Source organism: Balaenoptera musculus, chromosome 12, assembly GCF_009873245.2.
Source record: "Balaenoptera musculus isolate JJ_BM4_2016_0621 chromosome 12, mBalMus1.pri.v3, whole genome shotgun sequence".
NCBI classification, from domain to species: domain Eukaryota; kingdom Metazoa; phylum Chordata; class Mammalia; order Artiodactyla; family Balaenopteridae; genus Balaenoptera; species Balaenoptera musculus.
In genome coordinates, this window is record NC_045796.1 from 74,654,848 (window position 1) to 74,674,362 (window position 19,515).

At 36.0% G+C, this 19,515-nt stretch overlaps 1 protein-coding gene across 5 annotated transcripts in view; it reads left to right on the top strand.

Annotated features, from left to right (window-relative positions):
• IBTK (inhibitor of Bruton tyrosine kinase) overlaps window positions 1-9,762 on the top strand; it is a 98,014-nt gene extending 88,252 nt beyond the window's left edge. For 2 of the 5 annotated variants that reach the window (XM_036872025.1, XM_036872026.1), the window contains exons 27-29: window positions 7,055-7,126; window positions 7,536-7,668; window positions 8,462-9,762. In XM_036872025.1, coding sequence (XP_036727920.1) covers window positions 7,055-7,126; window positions 7,536-7,668; window positions 8,462-8,593 — 337 coding nt within the window. In that variant the 3' untranslated portion in view covers window positions 8,594-9,762. Of the gene's footprint in view, window positions 1-7,054; window positions 7,127-7,535; window positions 7,669-7,763; window positions 7,842-8,461 lie in introns of all 5 variants that reach the window. The other 3 variants (XR_005022210.1, XM_036872027.1, XM_036872028.1) reach the window with 3 other exon arrangements.
• Window positions 9,763-19,515: the final 9,753 nt, after the last annotated feature.

The window sequence follows — 19,515 nt, forward strand, 5'->3', positions numbered from 1 at the left end:
GGGAAGCCGTAAAGTGCTTCCTCTAAGTGAAAAAATGGAAGTTCTCAACCTAATAAGGAGAGAAAAAAACCTGTATCCTTAGGCTGCTAAGATCTGTGATACAAGTGAATCTTCTATCCATGACATTATGAAGAAGGAAAAAGAAATTCATGCCAGTTTTGCTATCATACCTCAGAATGCAGAAGTTACGGCCACAGTGCGTAAGTTCCTAGTTAAGATGGAAAAGGCATTATATTTGTACAAGATACTTTGAAAGAGCAAGACCACATTCACATAACTTTTATTACAATATGTTGTTATAATTGTTCTATTTTATTATTGTTGTAACTTTCTTACTGTGCCTAATTTATAAATGAAACTTCATCATAGGTATGTATGTATAGGAAGAAACATGGTATGTATAGGGTTCAGTACTATCTGCAGTTTCAGGCATCCACTAGAGGACTTGGAATGTATTCCTGTGGATAAGGGGGGGAACTACTGTACACTTACTGTTGGTGTGATTCTTTGTTTAATGTTTTCGAATACAAGTATTTTAATGTCTCTATTTTTAGCTGTATGTTCAATGAGAGGGAGGAAGATTGGTCTTTGCTCATCACTGATTAGAATGTTTCCTAGCATGTGGTAGTGCTCAGTGAGCATCTGGTGAATGAGGAGAAGAATAAATGAAACAAAATTGTAGCTCTGTTTCAAGTACCATTTACTTCTAATGTAATGAGTTATATTGTATGCCTTAGATGTATAAATGTTAAGGTATGAATGTTAAGATTGTTTTTGTAATATTTTTACATTTTAAATATTGAATGTATTCTTTAAAATTTATTTTCTTTGGATAAATACTTTTATTTGTCGTGGAACTTTAAAAATTTTAAGGATGTGTGGTTTCATAGTTGATCGCTAGGGTGTGCTATAACATCAGGCTCTTAATTGTGAAAAGTGGTATGTGCTGTTAGACTGCTTTGCAAATTTTAGTTAAAGGAGTGTGTGATAGTATCATGCTATCCATAGCTTGGGTGTTTGGCAAGTGGAAGTTAAAGTTTTAAATAGCTGTTTGTTATCATCTGATCACTGAGAAAGAAAACAGCTTGGGTTTCATTTTTAATTTCATCATAGAAAATATGTTATCATAGGAGAGCTTTTTTTTAAGGAAATAATAAAACATAAAGTAAAATATTAACTCAGCAAATTATGGGACACTTGATATACGTACAGTATTCTGCTGGCCTCTCTTGGGTATATATAAAAGTATAATAGGCGCATCCTTAAATATGTTTGAAATCAAGTTGGTAAGTTTATGCACACATGGAATTTAACTGACAGAACAAGAATAAAATTGCAGTATAATATAACAGTGTTAAAGAAGTCACAAAGCAATATATGACTAAGTGTGGTATGAGTAGTTCAGAGAAGGAAAAATGACAGTGGGCTAGACTTGTCTGGAAAAACTTCATTGAGGAGGAAAGGCTTGAGTATTAAGTTCATAAACACTTTTCCTATTCAGTCGCAAATATTTGATCGTTATATTTATGGCCATATGAATAGTGTTAGAAAAATACTGATCCATTTCATTGCTACTAGCTTTTGAACATAGGATGGGATTTTTTAAAAGAAGAGAGGAGAAAGGGCAGTATAAACAGAGGAAATAGTGGGAATTAAAGCAAGAAGACAAGAATGCTTATGATTCTTTAGGGATGGAGGCTCATCTTAGGAAATTCCACAAATAATAAATTCTTGTTTTAATTGTAGGAAATGTGATATTTTTTCCCCCCAAGGCTAGAGAACTAGAAGAATGGCAGTGTTGTTACTTATTGATGTGAAAAGAAGGATTAATGCAGTTTCTGTTTGTTTATTGTTACTTCTGTGTTGTTTTTCATTTTAATGTGTTTGTTTTCTTTCATTTTCCTTTCACTTAAATACCTCCTTATGTAACTCTAGGCAGAAAATGTGATCTTGTGTTTCTAATTAGTAAGGAAAACTATGTGTGAGACAAAATCATTCTATCAGCTCTAATTTTATATAAAATCTTTGTAACTGGGATAATACAAAATTCTTTTTAAAAATAGTCAACTATGTGAGCAAAAAGTAATTTAGTTTTTCTCTTGAAGTCTAAATTTGGCAAGATTATATTCTTCAGTTTGAACAAAAATCTTTGAAAGATTTTAGCCAGCCCTTTTATGTTGGTTTTATTTTCAGAAGGCTAAATTTTATATGGATTATCTATTGGGATGTCTATTTGTGTTGCAAATACCTAAGGCTTAATAATGCTGTTATTTATTGTTGGAAAGCTTATACTGTTTTTATATTTGTTTAGTCATAGCTCTGTTTTATTTAGCAATTTTGCTTCATTGTAAGATGAAATTTTGACAGACTTCTAGCTGTTTAAGTAAATTTATAATTAATGAGATTATCCATAGGAAAATCATTAATGGAAAGAATGCTAACATCTATGAAACAGATTTAAGTCTAATGCTAACAGCAGCCCTCTGAACCTTTTCTGAAACGAGAACAGTAATGCCTATCATATGAAAGTACTTTATGAATTATAGAATGTTACATAGATAAAGTTGTTATACTTAAGCTCTGATTGTTTGGCTTTAATTTAACAAGGCCTATACAAGATACTTTAGTCCTATATTCAGTTGTTTGCCAGTGACATCATTTTCAAAGATAGGGCTTATAGTTGCTGCTTCTTACTTAACAATTAAAAAGTAATTGGTTCTATATGATTTTTGCATTTCTTTGAACATGTCAAAACACTTTAGCTGATCCCTAGACACCAGGATGATTTTTCAGCACCAGTTTAGTCATTATCTGTTTTGTTATGCTGTGTTATAATTTATTGTCCTAGAAGGCCTTTAATCTCCAGCCCTGACTGACTTAAGGACCTTTCAAGGAACTTAACCAAGGGGACTTACATTTAGCCTGTCCAAGGTAGTTATCTATTCCATTAGAATGTAGAATTTTCCCGTTTATTTTATAGTCATTTTAGTTTAGATTCTCATCATCTCCTAACAGGTTTATCCCAACAGCTTTCTAGTTCATCTCCTTGGCTTCATTTTTCTTCTGGCTGGAAGTCTTTTACTTCATCCTGGAGACTTTTCTTATTTTTTTGGATGTCATAGGTCAGGTACCCGGCAGGATTCAAGTCATAGAACTTCATTAAAACTAAGAACCTAATAAGTACCCATTTTCATTTCATTTTGTATTTCGGTACCCACATCTGGAAGGAAGAAGTTATTAGTAATTCGAAAGAATAAGGAATTTTTTAAAGAAAAACTCTGCTTTTATTCTGTCCCATATTTTAAATCCTTTGGCTTTCTGCTTCAGTTATTTATTCTCTAATTACTTTTTTTTTTTTACATACAACTATGTTCCAGGTGTTTTGCTGGACACTGAGATACAAAGAAACAGAGTCCTGTACCTTGAGAGACTAGTCTAGCAGTTAAGAACAGTAATTGAAGTGCTCTAAAAAGAGAAAAGGTGATATTTGAACCAGTCCTTAAAGAATGAGAAGACATTTTTAATGGACCGTATTCTACACTACAGTGTATGGAAAATACACTGTATTCTGAGTGAAAAAGGCCTGGATTTGAGTTCTGTCCTTACCATTTTCCCAATTTGCGAATCAGGCAAATTATCGAATATTCTTTGAGTATTAGTTTCCTAATCAGTATAACGGAAATAATGCATGCTTTCTTCACAGAGTATTACAAAGATTAAATGAGATAATGTATATGAAAATACTCTCAGTAAATTTGTTTGCCCACTCACACATCAGGTTTAAACATTGTAGTTCTTACTGTATTTGTACTCTGACCCTACCATTTCATTTTAACTTTATTTCCCTCCTAATCTCTTAATCCAATCATTCGGTTTATTGAAGAGAACAACCTACCTTTACTTAAGCCAACAAAATCTTTTACTGTTCCATGTATTTGTATGACCAAAACCCTATCTCAATGCCACTCCTCTCAGCTTTTAATGTCATTTCCTCAGTGAAGCCAACAGTTTATACCCTCCTCCATATTGTTAATTTCTCCTGTGAATCCATAGTACTTGGTACACATTGGTATAAATATTAATTATATACTCTCACATTGCTTTATCATTCTTTTTTAATAGTAATCTTCTTATTTTTTTTAATTTATTTTTGGCTGTGTTGGGTCTTCGTTTCTGCACGAGGGCCTTCTCTAGTTGCGGCGAGCGGGGGCCACTCATCATCGCGGTGCACGGGCCTCTCACTATCGCGGCATCTCTTGTTATGGAGCACAGGCTCCAGACGCTCAGGCTCAGCAGTTGTGGCTCACGGGCCCAGTTGCTCCACGGCATGCGGGATCCTCCCAGACCAGGGCTCGAACCTGTGTCCCCTGCATTGGCAGGCAGATTCTCAACCACTGCGCCACCAGGGAAGCCTGTCATTCTTAAATACCTTTTAAAACCTCTTTTACCAGAGTTTTTTTAGTGGAGGGGACTGAGTTTTAATCAGCCTGATTTTCAGTACCATAGTACTGACACAAACCCAATAAATGTGCATAAATGAATCAGGAAGTCAGTATTTTAGGCCCTGTTTGTTCACTTGCTGTTTGACTTTCTGTTGTTAAATTTGCTTATTGCTGAAAGAGGGCATTGGATTAATCTAAGTAATTTCTAGGTATCTTTCTAAGCATAAAATTCCACATTTAGGCCACGCTCTATAGTTCCTTTGTTAATTTTTCTCCTTACAGAATGCTTCTTACCCCCCCTCATTCTATAGCCCTTTTATTGTCTTCTCCATCATTTTTATAGTCCTTATAGTCAGTCAGAAGACCTTTAAGTTTGTTTTCTTAAATTCTTTTCTGTTGTATTATATCATTTTATATGTTGTTTCCTGATCTAGTTTGTGAGTTCTTGGAAGGCAGATTGTGTCTTAAGTTTCTGTCCTATCAGCCACATGTAACTCATGAAGTTAGAACACACCCTCTCACCATACACAAAAATAAACTCAAAATGGCTTAAAGACTTAAATATAAGACATGACAATAAAACCTCCTAGAAGAGAACATAGGCAAAACATTCTCTGACATAAATCGTACCAGTGTTTTCTTAGGTCAGTCCCCCAAGGCAATAGAAATAAAAACAAAAATAAACAAATGGGACCTAATCAAACTTACAAGCTTTTGCATAGCACAGGAAATCATTTAAAAAAAAAAAAAAAGCCTACAGAGTGGGAAAAAATATTTGCGAACTATGAGACTGACAGGGCTTAATTTCCAAAATATACAAACAGCTCATACAACTCAACAACAAAAAGACCCTATCCAAAAATGGGCAGAAGACCTAAATAGACATTTCTCCAAAAAAGACATACAGATCGCCAATAGGTACATGAAAAGATGCTCGACATCGCTAATTATTAGAGAAATGCAAATCAAAACTACAATGAGGTACCACCTCATACCAGTCAGAATGGCCATCATTAAAAGGTCTACAGATAAATGCTGGAGAGGATGTGGAAAAAAAGGGACCCTACTACACTGTGGGTAGGAATGTAAACTGGTGCAGCCACTGTGGAAAACAATATGGAGGTTCCTCAGAAAACTAAAAATAGAATTACATATGATCCAGCAGTTCCACTCCTGGGCATATATCTGGACAAAACTATAATTCAGAAAGATACATGCACCCCTAGGTTCATAGCAGTACTACTGTTCACAATGGCCAAGACATGGAAACAACCTAAATGTCCATCAACAGATGAGTGGATAAAGATGTGGAATATATAAACAATGGACTATTTATTACTCAGCCATAAAAAAGAATGAAATAATGCCATTTACAACAACATAGATGGACCTAGAGATTATCATACCAAGTGAAGTAAGCCAGAACAAGAAAGACAAATACCATATGATATCACTTATATGTGGACTCTAAAATATGACACAAATGAACCTATCTAAGAAACAGGATCACTGACATAGAGAACAGACTGGTGGTTGCCAAGGGGGAGGGGGGAGGGGGTTGGGGAAAGGATGGAGTGGGAGGCTGGGGTTAGCAGATGTAAGCTCCTGTATATGGAATGGATAAACAACAAGCTCCTACAGTATAGCACAGGGAACTATATTCAGTGTCCTATGATAAACCATAATGGAAAAGAATATTTTAAAAAAAGGAATGTGTGTGTGTGTGTGTGTATACACACGTGTATAACTGAATGACTTTGCTGTACAGCAGTAATTAACACAACATTGTAAATCAGCTATACTTCAATAAAAAAAATTTCTGTCCTATCTATAATCCCTGGAGTATCAGAGTATTTACTGTATTTTTTCTTGCTCACAAAATTTAGACTATATATTACAGTCACAAAATTTGGCTGCTAATTATCTTTGTTTCTATGTATTTTGAAACTCAGTGCTAATTTGTCACTCTTATTCATAAATGTTCCCAATATAAAACATTCTTCACAAAGTTGTCTGTATTTCCTAACATATGTTTGATTACAGTAAATTAGCTATATATTATTAGAAAAAACAGACCATTTGTTTTGTGGGGGAGTATAGTTGATTTACAGTGTTGTGTTAGTTTCAGGTGTACAGCAAAGTGAATCAGTTATACATATACATATATCCACTCTTTCTTAGATTCTTTTCCCATATAGGCCATTACAGAGTACTGAGTAGAGTTCCCTGTGCTATACAGTAGGTCCTTATTAATTATCTATTTTATATATAGTAGTGTGTATATGTCAATCCCAGTCTCCCAATTTATTCCTCTGCCACCCCGTTTCCCCCTTGGTAACCGTAAGTTTGTTTTCTACATCTGTGTCTCTGTTTCTGAAAAACAGACCATTTCTTCCAAGATCTTTCCCCATGGTATTTTACACACAAGATTTTATAACTACCTACAGATTTTGTTGTTGTTGTTTACTTACAATTTTAAAGGTAAGTCTGATTGCATATATTAATTTGTCTTCTGAGTCAGGGCCCTGCAATTCCTCCTCTGTATTTCTATTAATAAGCTATTTTACTAATGGTACTAGAAGCTTTAATCTTCAGTTTTTGTTGTTTTGCAGATGTTCTACTCATGGTTCCCCAGGACCAGAAGGCAACCATATTTCAGATGTACCACTTCTAGATAGTCCCAAGTAAGTTTAATTGATTAGCTTTGGGACCTCAAAGCTAGACTGCTTTTTAGGACGGAGAGAGAATATTAAGAAATTGGGAATAGTATGATATTGAGTAGAGTGTATTATCTGAATACTTTCTGCTCCACAGTTTGAGTTACCTTTCTGTTTAGTTATATAGCTTTGCTCCATTCCACTTTTTGGTGTTTCCAAAGTTTTCTCTACAGCACGAATCCAAATAAAATATTAGTTCTCCTTGTTTCTGTTTGTCACTTTGTCATTCTGTAAGTTGAATGCAAAAGCTTCCAGGTCCCCTTACATTATAGGTCACCAGGAAAAAATGTAACACTGTTAAAGAGTATTTCAGAGGAGATTTTGTGTGCAAAAATTTGGCAAGATGAATGAAAACTCATAATCCCTGTTCTTTCAGTCCCTGGCTGTGTTCTTCATTGCCTGCTCCTTCCGTGCTAGCCCCAGTCACTTTTGCATCTATTGTAGAAGAAGAGCTACAGCAGGAAGCAGCTCTTATCAGAAGTCGAGAAAAACCCTTGGCTTTGATTCAGGTAAATAACATGCTTATTTGGGTTTAATTTAGGGTAAGAACTATACTACATTGCATTCTTAGGTCTTAAGAAAATTCTCTTTGTTTGCTTTGCAGAGGTGCATGTATTTATCACATTAAAATGTGAGTGCAATGTAAAACAAAACTGAAGCATTCAGCAAGTATTAATTGAAGGTATTCAGGATAATTAATTTACAACTAATAAACTGGGCTAAAGCTAATATTTTTAGCACTGGTGATGCTTTGCACTGTTTTAGTTTTTGAAAGTGGCCAGTAGAGAACTTGGCATTATCTAGCTCTACACCTGGCTTATGTATCAGTAAGAGTTCTTAGGTTGTAAGCCACAGACACCAAGTCAGGCTAACTTAAGGAGAAGAGAACTTATTTGAGAGACACTGAGATTCCACAGACTTAGCTGAAAACCAGAGAGCCAGGCTTAGGAAACAGACAAGACTCATAGTTGTCCTAAAGAGCTTAAAGAGCTTAAAGAACTAGACGACTTGTACAACAACAGAAAGTATCTCACAGGATGAGCAATTGTAATGAATGGATTCCAACAGCTATCTTCAGTTTCTTTTTCCTTGCTCTAGATTAAAATCAAGGGAAGGTGGGTATCTGATTATTCTAACTCAGGCCTCAACCCTTTTGAAGGGGATAGCAGGATACCTATTCCACTGTCTTGTATGCATAGAAAGTGGTAGTTCCACAAAAGGAAATTGGAAAGCTAATAGAATCCTGCTCGGTTTATAATTGAAGGAGCAAAGCAACTTCTCTTTTTTCCTTCCTCCTTTCAGATTGAGGAGTGTGCGATACAAGATTTATTGGTTTTCTATGAAGCATTTGGCAACCCTGATGAGTTTGTCGTTGTTGAAAGGACACCGCAGGGACCACTGGCAGTACCTCTGTGGAATAAGCACGGATGCTAGTTCACCACGGAGTTGAGATACAATTTTCATAAGTTGGGATTGTTATAAATACATGCTATGGGAAAAGAGTTCTTACAAATTTGGTAACAGATCATTCTAGATAGAATAAGAAAGGATTTAATTTCTTTACTGAACTTTAAGCATATACTGTTTGTATGATTAAAAAGAAATCCCTCAGAATTGTGATTTTAGTAACCTTTTGTGTAAAAATGTGTGAGAGGAAAAACTTATTAGGTTAAGTTTAAATAGAACTATTTCTTCTGAATAGTCTTAAAAGGAAAACATGAGTGATTGAAGTGTAACATTTAAGAGTGATGCATTAAAAATAACTTTCCATTTGAGAATTTGGGATAAATAATTTAGAAGATTTTTGCCAAATATCTGTTTTTTTTTAGTGTGACATTGATGAGCTTAAAGTAGGAGTGTCAGCCATTACTTTTGATCCACTGATAGCCAAAATTTTGTGTTTGCTATAGTAGTTATGCCTCCATTCTTGTGTCTTTCTTCAGGCTTTGAACGTTCTGGCCTGATTTTTAAAGCTTGAGCTGCTTGAATGCCATTTTATTTTGGTTTCAACAACACATTCTCCATTTTGCATTGAACTGTGGAGTATGGTGGAAAGGAAATAAGAATACTATTCTGAGCAGCTTAGTCTAAGATAATAGTTTCTTATAAGATTTGGAGTCATTGTGGGGATTGTTTTTGGATGGGGAGAGGAGACCTTATAAAAGCCTTATTGTGACAGAATCCATTTCTGAAAGTGTTAAAATTTTCTAAAATAAGTGCTTAATTATACATATAAGAATTGAATAGTTTGGAAGAAGGCTGGTTTACAGTTACCTTTACAATGTTACATAATCAGAAATTCTCTGAGCCTGGGTTATATGAATAGACATAAACATTGTTTTCTTTACAGTATGCTGTTTGGGTCGTTTATGAGTGGTTAAATTTTTAAAAAAACAAATGTTAAATCTGTGCTCCAGCACCTAGACAAATTGGGAAGGTTAATGTTTCTGAGAAATAATAAGCCAAGGGGAACATACAGGCAAATCACTGCTATAATTAGGTTGACGAAAATACGGCTGAAATTAACTCAACACTTGAGCTTTAGCTCCACCCAAAGCAGCAAACTTGTAAGCAAATGTGCAATAAAAAATAATCTTGATCCATTTCACTGTTACTGTGTGTTTGATATCTTATACTATATTGACATCTATTATAGGAGGAATTACGAATGATTCCTCCTAATATCATATATTGTAGCCAGTATTTGTTGAAGTTGATGCTGTATCCATTCCTTAACTACTTAAAAAAGGGCAGTTTTCCTAAAATGCACCTGCATGTTTGAGTAAATTGAGAAGCAATGAATTTTATAATGTTTTATGGATGTTGCTGTAAAGAGATTTTCTGAAGTAATTGATTTATTTCATTTGAACCTTTGATTCTTCCACGCTTCTTGGCATCTTTAAAGATACCATAAAGTGATGATTTCCGTGGTGTACTCCGTGCTGCCTGGGAAGCACCCTAAGGGCCTTTGGTGAGTGGGATGTGAAGGAGGAGCCAGGGTTGACCAAGTCTGTGGGGTTTTAGGTCTTCACTAACCTCATTCAGAGTAATTGCACTTTACAACCTGTTTTATATAGTGGAGTATTATATAAAACTTCATTTGGGAGAAAAAAGTTCTTTTGCTAGTAAAATGAAAGGTAAGCACTGCTATAAACTACATGAAGATAGCAACCCGATACACTGACCAAAAAGCCCAGGAAAGTGATGGGTTTTTTCCTTAACATTATTCTGCCTACAATAATTAACTCACCTTTAATCCCATGATTTCAAGAAAGTCTTAAGACTCTAGAAATGGGCAATTTAAGGGATCAGTGGGATGAAGAGGTTTTTAAGATTGACCAGAACAATCACAGAACTCCTTAGCCTAGAAAGGTGTTGATTGGGTGGGGAATTGGGATTGGGGGTAGAGGTGTCAGAGCAGAATATGCTTAAAATTTGCAAAATCAAGACCAGTCAGGTAAAGTCGTATTTGTTGACAAAATACTAGGATTCAGGACTTTTTGTAAAGTCTAAAGAGGTGGCTTTTAAAATAGATTGTAGACAATCTTTATAGAGGAATGACAACAGATTGTCAGTTGAGAAAGGTATTGCTAGTTAATATCTTGGTTGGTTCTATACTCTTTTGCAGGCTGGGTTGTATTTTTTAGTTCATGATAAGGGGGTTGATAGCTGATTCATAAAACTTTATTTTTTTGGCTGCGTTGGGTCTTCGTTGCTGTGTGCCGGCTTTCTCTAGTTGTGGCAAGCGGGGGCTACTGTTCATTGTGGTGCACGAGCTTCTCATTGAGGTGGCTTCTCTTGTTATGGAGCATAGGCTTCAGTAGTTGTGGCACACGAGGTCAGTAGTCGTGGCTGGCGGGCTCTAGAGCGCAGGCTCAGTAGTTGCGGTGCACGGGCTTAGTTGCTCTGCCATGTGTGGGATTTTCCCGGACCAGGGATTGAACCCATGTCCACTGCATTGGCAGGCAGATTCTTAACCACTGCACCACCAGGGAAGTCCTGATTCATAAAATTGTAGATCTGAAAAAACCTTGTAGATTAACCCTGTATATTCACTTTAATATAAATTGAAGAGCATGAACTCCAGGGAAAGTGACTAATGAGAATGAAATCTTCTGTCTTTTCAGTCTGGTCCACCTACAACTACACCAGACTGCCTCTTAGAAATTACTAATTGTCTGTAGCAATTTAGCCAAGACTAACAAAATATTAAAAAGCACTTAGTAAAAATACATATAACCCAGAAGCTTCCAGAATTATCAATTTAAGAGCTATTTTCAGAAGAAACTGCAGCAACCTCCCAGCAGGGAATTGGGGACAAGTGATCCAAGATAGTCATGGTAATGTTGATATATATCTTTTTTGCTTGAGGTGATGTTCAATCATGTAAGATGCCAAAACCACCTGGTTCTTTCCTACACACATGACCATCAAACTATATTTCAGACCCTATATATATTTCATTTTCTTGTATGTCTCTACTTGGCTGCTTGGCTGTTTGTGTCAAAACTGAATTCTTGCCTTTCCCAAACTCTCATCTTTTTTTATTTCCTTATCTCTTATTCTGTCATTCTCATTAAGGCTAAATGTTTGGTTTCTTTGTCTCTTTCCCACATTTATTGTCCAACTCCTGTCAGTTCTGTCTCTGCAATATCTTTTAATTTTCTTCATTTCATTCACATTACTACTACTCTGTTTTAGGTCCTGAAGTTTTTCTGAAAGTTCTCAAACATTTTGGCATCAGGATCCCTTTATACTGATTAAAATTATTGAGGACCCGAAAGAGCTTTTGTTTATATTCATTACATATCTATCATATATAATGTATTGCAAATTAGAACTTTTAAATTTAGTTCATTTAAAAATCATAAGCCAACACATACTAAGATAAATAAAAGTTTTAATGAAAATGTAACTGTTTTACAAAACAAAATTAGAAGGGTGAGCTTGTTTTATATTTTCATATATATATGAAAATATGTAACTCAGTATTTCAGGTTCAGGCCTTTACTGTCTGGTTTAATAGAGGACTCCTACATTCTCATATTTGCTTCCACATTTAATCTGTTGTGAAAACAAATGTCATAGTGTCTGGAAACTTGAAAGACTGAGATTGAAAAAGGCAAGTAACATGTTATGAAAATAGTTTTGACCGTGCCAACTCCTGAAAGGTCGAGAAAGTGGTCCACTTAACTGCTTAAGTCCCTTAATTGTTGAGTCCCTTAACTGCCACCCCATTCTCTGTTTCCTGGTCCAAGACATTAAATTCTTTAACTCTCAAACTAATACCCCCAAAGCATATCTTCCTGCTCTGAAAACTCAAGTTACTTCCTCTACACTTTTAAGTTCGTGTTTCCTCAGCTTGGGCTTCCAGTGATTTCTTTTTCTTTTTTTTTTTTTTTTAAATCTATACACATAGTGGTGGAGCCAAACCTGACCTGATGTTTCTGCCAAAGAGGCTTCAAGCTTTGCTTGTGTAGATCTCTACCTACATTTTTCTTTCTCTTCACCTATTGAAATTCTACCCATCCATGATAAAGGCAACCCCAATTTTATTTTCCTTATAAACTTTTTGTTTTTTCCTTCTCATACCTCCTCAAAAGTAAACCAAAATAAAGTATTAGCATACATGGACCAATTATGTTCCCATTTCCTCTTAACACTTTATATCTTTTAGGGAACTTGTCATAGTCTGCCATTATTTTTGTTTTTCTGTTTGTCTTTTACTTTTACTATTACTTACAGTTTGAAGGCATAGGCTAGGCACTTTTTTCTTTCTTGTGTGTATTTAAATCTTCAAAATCTTGAACCGTAACACAAGACAAAAAGGTTTTACTTCAGTGATTTACCAGTAAGTCAAGCAATGGACCATTAACAGCCTCTTGGAAAGAGGTGCTGGATTTGATTCGCTAGTATTTCATGGAGGATTTCTGTTTCTATAATTCATGATATTGGTCTGTGGTTTTTCTTTTGCTCTCTTTTCCTAGCTTTAGAGTTAGTTTAATAATGGCCTCATGGAGTGATTTAAGAAGTAGTCCCTTTTCTTCTGTGTTCTGGATGTTTATAAATGATTGGTATTATTTAAATATTTGATAGAATGAACCAGTGAAGCCATCCGGTTATGGACTTCTCTTTGTGGAAAGGTTTTAAATTATTAATTCAGTTTCTTTCTCTTTACATGTTATATATAAGTCTATTGAGATTTTCTGTCTTCTTGAGTCAGTTTCAGTAATTTGTGTGTCTAGGAATTTTTCCAGTTCATCTAAATTGTCTAGTTTGTTGGCATAAAGTTGTTCATAGCATTTACTTCTAATACTTTTAATTTGTGTAGAGTTGGTGGTGAGGTCCCCACTTTCATTCTTGATTTTGGTAGTCCATTTCTCTTTTTTTCTTTGATCATATCAATTTTATTGTTCTGTTCAAAGAACCAACGTTGTGGATCCTTTTGATCTTTCCCTATTTTGCCTGCATCCCCCTTGTTTCAACCCTGATCTTTATTATTTCCTTTTTTCCTGCTTGCTTTAGCTTTAATTTGCTGTTCTTTTTCTAGCTGTTTAAGCTTAGATCATTGATTTAAGGTCTTTCTTCTTTCCAAAACATAGGCATTTAAAGCTGTAAATTTGCTGGTAAGCACTGCTTTAGCTGCATTACATAAATTTTTGTATGTTGTGTTTTCATTTTCATTCAGTTCAAAATACTTTATTTCCTCTTGATTTCTTCTTTGAACCATGGATTATTTAAAAAGTATATTGTTTAATTTCAAAATATTTGTGAATTTCCCCCAATATCCTTTTGTTGTAGATTTCTAATTTAATTTTGTTAAATTTGGAATACTTATTTTTTATTGTTTCAGTCCTTTAAATTTGAGACATGTCTTATCATCTAACATATGAAAGTTCCATTGTATTCATGAGAAGAGTATGACTGAATTGACATCAACCTCCTATGAAATGGTAGCTTACAGGACTTTGTTTCCTATGTTGCAGACATAAATTTGCTGCATAAATAAAGGACAAGAATAGATGCTGAAGAACAGAAGGAGTGGACTGTGCTGGATATATTCTGTTTGCACCTCAGATCCATTCTCTGTTCTTCTTCCCTCTACTACGTCTTGTGGAGTTGAACTCTAGGACTTTACCAGTCAGCTTATTTACCAGCCAGGGTTAGGCAACCTCTGGCTTCTGGTTACATTAGCCAATTTGGAACACTAGCAGAATACTGGCCTATTGACAGGAGGAAAGATAAAGCTTTTTTTTTTTTTCTGCCCTTTACCTCCATGATGTTGCTATGGGCCACACGTCTCACAGGCTCCTATCAGGTAGCTCACTCTCCACAGAGCACTTTTCTCTCCAGATTCTGTTTCCCTTCACCCATTCAGTTCTAGGAATGGCAAAAGATCTCCCATTATTTCTAGCCCAGGTTACTGGAGTATTCATTGTAGTTTCCCTATATCCTGCCCACATTATAAAGAGTCCTTCAGTAATTTACCCAAGTTGAGAGTGCTGTCTGTTTCCTGCTAGGACTCTAATTGATTAGAGATGATCCAAGTAATGGAGAAAAGTAAGAGAATGTAGAGGTTTTGATTCAAGGATATTTCATTTAGAAACTTGGCAGTGAACAGGTAGATGCATGAGACACAAAAATGATAGGTAGATGGGTCACTTGTTTTGTGTTTTAAAAATGGAAGTTTATGCATCAAGAAAGCAGAAGGTGGGCTTCCCTGGTGGCGCAGTGGTTGAGAATCTGCCTGCCAATGCAGGGCACACGGGTTCGAGCCCTGGTCTGGGAAGATCCCACATGCCGCGGAGCAACTAAGCCCGTGAGCCAGAACTACTGAGCCTGCGCATGTGGAGCCTGTGCTCCGCAACAAGAGAGGCCGCCATAGTGAGAGGCCCGCGCACTGCGATGAAGAGTGGCCCCTGCTCGCCGCAACTAGAGAAAGCCCCCGCACAGAAACAAAGACCCAACACAGCCATAAATAAATAAATAAATAACTTAGGATTTCTTTCTAAAAAAAAAAAAAGAAAGCAGAAGGTGAGAAGTCGACACATAGAGAAAGAGATTGGAGGTGCTGGGAATAGAGTAAATAATTGCAGAATGGGGATGAAGATGGAATCAAGAGTACAAAGTAAAACTTGTGGGAAAGGAGAGAAGTACTATCTGTTTCTCCTAAACTGCAGGGAAGAAACTGAGGATAATCAATGATCAGTGGTTCTCAGTTTGGTCTCCACATTAGCAACCAACATCACTGGGAACTTAAGAGAAATGCAAATTATCGGGCTCCACTCCAGTTCTATGGAATCCCAAACGTGTGGAGTGGATCCCCACAATCAATGTTTTAGCAAGGCCTCCAGGTGATTCTGATGCATGCCACGTTACTCTGATACTAAAACCAGGCAAAGATGCCACAGAAAAAGAAAAACTACAGGCCAATATCCCTGATGAACATAAACACAAAAATCCTCACCAAAATATTATCAAACTGAATTCAACAATACATTAAAAGGATAATACACCATGATGAAGTGGAATTTACTTCAGGGATGCAAGGGTGATTCAACATCTGCAAATCAAAATGAAGGATAAAAATCATATCATCTCAATAGATGGAGAAAAAGCATTTTGACAAAATCCAACATTCATTTGTGATGACTCTTAACAAAGTGGGTTGAGAGGGAATAAAGGTCACATATGACAAGCTCAGAGCCAACATCATACTCAATGGTGAAAAGCTAAAAGCTTTTCCTCCAAGATCAGGAACAAAACAAGGATGCCAACTCTCACCACTTTTATTCAGCATAGTATTGGAAGCCCTAGAGCAATTAGGCTAAATAAATAAATAAAAGGCATCCAAATTGGAAAGGAAAAAAGTAAAGCTTCACTATTTGCAGGTAACACATTATTTACAGAAAACCCTAAAGACTCCACCAAAAAACTGTTAGAATAAATGAATTCAGTAAAGTTGCAGTATACAAATCAACATACAAAAATCTGTTGTGAATCTATACATTAATAAAGAACTATGAGAAAGAGGAATTAAGGAAATCCCTTTTATAATTGCATCAAAAGGAATAAAATACTTTGGGATAAATATAACCAAGGAGGTGAAAGACCTATTAAAACTATAAAATACTGATGAAAGAAGACACAAATAAATGGGAAGATATTCTGTGCACATGGATTGGAAGAATTAATATTGTTAAAATGTTCACATTACTCGAAGCAATCTATGGATTCAATGCAATTCCTATCAAAATTCCCATGGCATTTTTCACAAAAATAGAACAAACCTAAAGTTTGTATGGAACCACAAAGAACTCAAATAGCCAAAGAAATATTGAGAAAGAACAAAGCTGGAGGCATCACACTTCCTGATTTTAAACCTATAGTAATCAAAACAGAATGGTATTGGCATAAAAATAGACACATAGATCAATGGAACAGAACAGAAACCCACACATATATGGCCAATTAATTTTATGACAAAGGAGCCAAGATTATACAATGGGGAAGGGACAGTGTCTTCAATAAACAGTGTTGGGGAAACTGGACAGCCACAGGGAAAAGAATGAAACGACTACTATCTTACATCATATAAAAAGTTAAAATGGATTAGATTTGAATGAAATACCTGAAACCATAAAACTAGGGGCGGGGGGGAAGGGGGTAAGCTCCTTGACATCACTTTTGGCAATGTTTTTTTTGGATTTGTCACCAAGAGCAAAGGCAACAAAAGCAAAAACAAAGAAGTGGGACTACATCAAACTAAAAAGCTTCTGCACAGCAAAGTAAACTATCAACAAAATGGAAAGGCAACCTACTAAATTGGAGAAAATATTTCCAACTTATTTTTCTGATAAGGGAATAATCCAAAACGTAAAAAGAACTCATACAACTCAGTAGCAAAAAACAAACAAAAAAACAACAAAAATTGATTAAAAAATGGGCAGAGGACCTGAAGAGACATTTTTCCGAAGACTACATAGAGATGGCCATGAAAAAGTGCTCAACATCACTAATCATCAGGGAAATGCAAGTCAAGACCATAATGAGATATCGCACACCTGTTAGAATGGCTATTATCAAATAAGCAAGAAATAACACGTTTTGATGAGAATGTGGAGACAGGAACCCTTGTGCACTGTTGGTGTATAAGTGAAATTGGTGCAGCCACTTTGGAAAACAGTATGGCGGTTCCTCAAAAAATTAAAAATAGAACTACTGTATGATCCAGCAACTCCGCTTCTGGGTATTTATCTGAAGAAAATGACAACACTAACTCAAAAAGATATATGCAGCCCCATGTTCATTGCAGCATTATTTACAATAGTGAAGATATGGAAACAACCTAAGTGTCCACTGATGGATGAATGGATAAAGAAGATGTGATACACACACACATATACACAGTGGAATATTATTCCATAAAAAGAAGGAAATCTTGCTATTTGCAACAACATGGATGGACCTTGAGGGCATTATACTAAGTGAAGTAAGCCAGACAGGAAAGACAAGTACTGTATGATCTTACTATGTGTAATCTAGAAAAAAACAGAAAACAACAAAAAAAACAAGCTCATAGAGACACAGAGCAGATTGGTGGTTGCCAGAGGTGGGAGGTGAGGGGTGAGCAAAATGGGTGAAGGGATTCCAAAGGTACTAACTTCTGGTTATAAAGTAAGTAAGTCATGGGGTGTTAGGTACAGCACTGTTAAACAAAATTTTTGTGACTATGTATGGTGACGGATGTTAACTAGGTTTATTGTGGTGATCATTTCACAGTATATGTGAATACTGAATCATTCTGTGGTACACCTGAAACTAATAAAATGTTTATGTCAGTTATACCTCAATAAAAAAATTTCTAGCACCATTCTTTGTTTGAAAATAAAAATTAAATGGCCCAAGTTAAGACTGTATGGGAAAAATTATAGGGCCAAACTCAATTTCAAATATTCAAGACAGACTGTGACTTCTCAAGTAATCAGGTATTCTGTTTTATAGTCTCCCTTCACCTATCTTTTATACATTTAATTATGTGCATATAGCCTTTTTAGATTCCATACCCGGTATAATTAAGTTTGGAATTAATTTGCATAGAAAATGAAGAACTGGATACATTGTTAAATGGTTGTGAATATGAATTTATAATGCACATAATTTTCCAAATGCTTAAAATTTTTGTTTAGCTATGGAGCTTAATTTAGTGTGTATTTGGAGCTCCTAAAAAATAAAATCCTATAAATATGCTCCTTTTAAAACAGATGGCATTTGAAATGGATGGCAAATATTTTGTACCTTTTAAGATTCGGCTAAAAATATTAAGGGAATCTCCAATCCCTTCATCTGCACATGAGATGATGAAAAAAAGGTGATTTAACTTTTTTTTTTTTTTACTTACAGAGACTTTGGAAGCACAATTTAGCATGCGCTAGGATTTCTAGTTTTAGGGTAGACAAAAGACACCTTCAGCTTTCTCTTGAAAAATCACTTCTAAATAGCAAGAAAAGCAAGAAGCAAACACAAAGTTCACTTTTGATGAAATCAGGAGATATCTCTAAGACTGCATCACAGTGTAGGAAGACAGAATGAGTGTGGGTCCCATGAAACTTCAGTAGAATGGCCTCCACTTTTATTAGTTTATTGTAACTACATAAAGCCCTCGTTCTTTAACTATTTTCCTTTTTCAGCTGGTTCTAATTTGAACTCTTCTGGGTCCAATACATCTATCCTGAGTTTCTTAAAATTTCCAGAACTCAGAGTAGATTTGGTCATCTACTTTGGTGAGTTTCAGGTATTGTAGGTCAACTGATGAAACTGGCTTGTAATAAACTTCAGCATGCTGCTTGCTCATGGCCCAAGCCATCTCAATATCAGGCTGACCCAAGGCCAGCATCTCACTGGCTCATCACCAGTTCTAGTGATCACTGCCATGTTGCAGCCCACAAAGCATGGCCTCACTTTCCCTACGGTGATTGTGTGTGGGTGTGTGCTCCTTCCCCAGTTGACTGGAAGGGGCCAGAACTAACTTACCTTGCAAAAATAAGTACTGGAGATCTATTCAGCACAGTGCCTGTAACTAACAGTATGACTGTATACTTAAAACATGCAGATCACGGGGCTTCCCTGGTGGCGCAGTGGTTGGGAATCTGCCTGCCAATGCAGGAGACACGGGTTCGAGCCCTGGTCTGGGAGGATCCCACATGCTGCGGAGCAACTAGGCCCGTGAGCCACAACTACTGAGCCTGCGCTTCTGGAGCCTGTGCTCCGCAACAAGAGAGGCCGCGACAGTGAGAGGCCCGTGCACTGCGATGAAGAGTGGCACCCGCTCGCCGCAACTAGAGAAAGCCCTCACA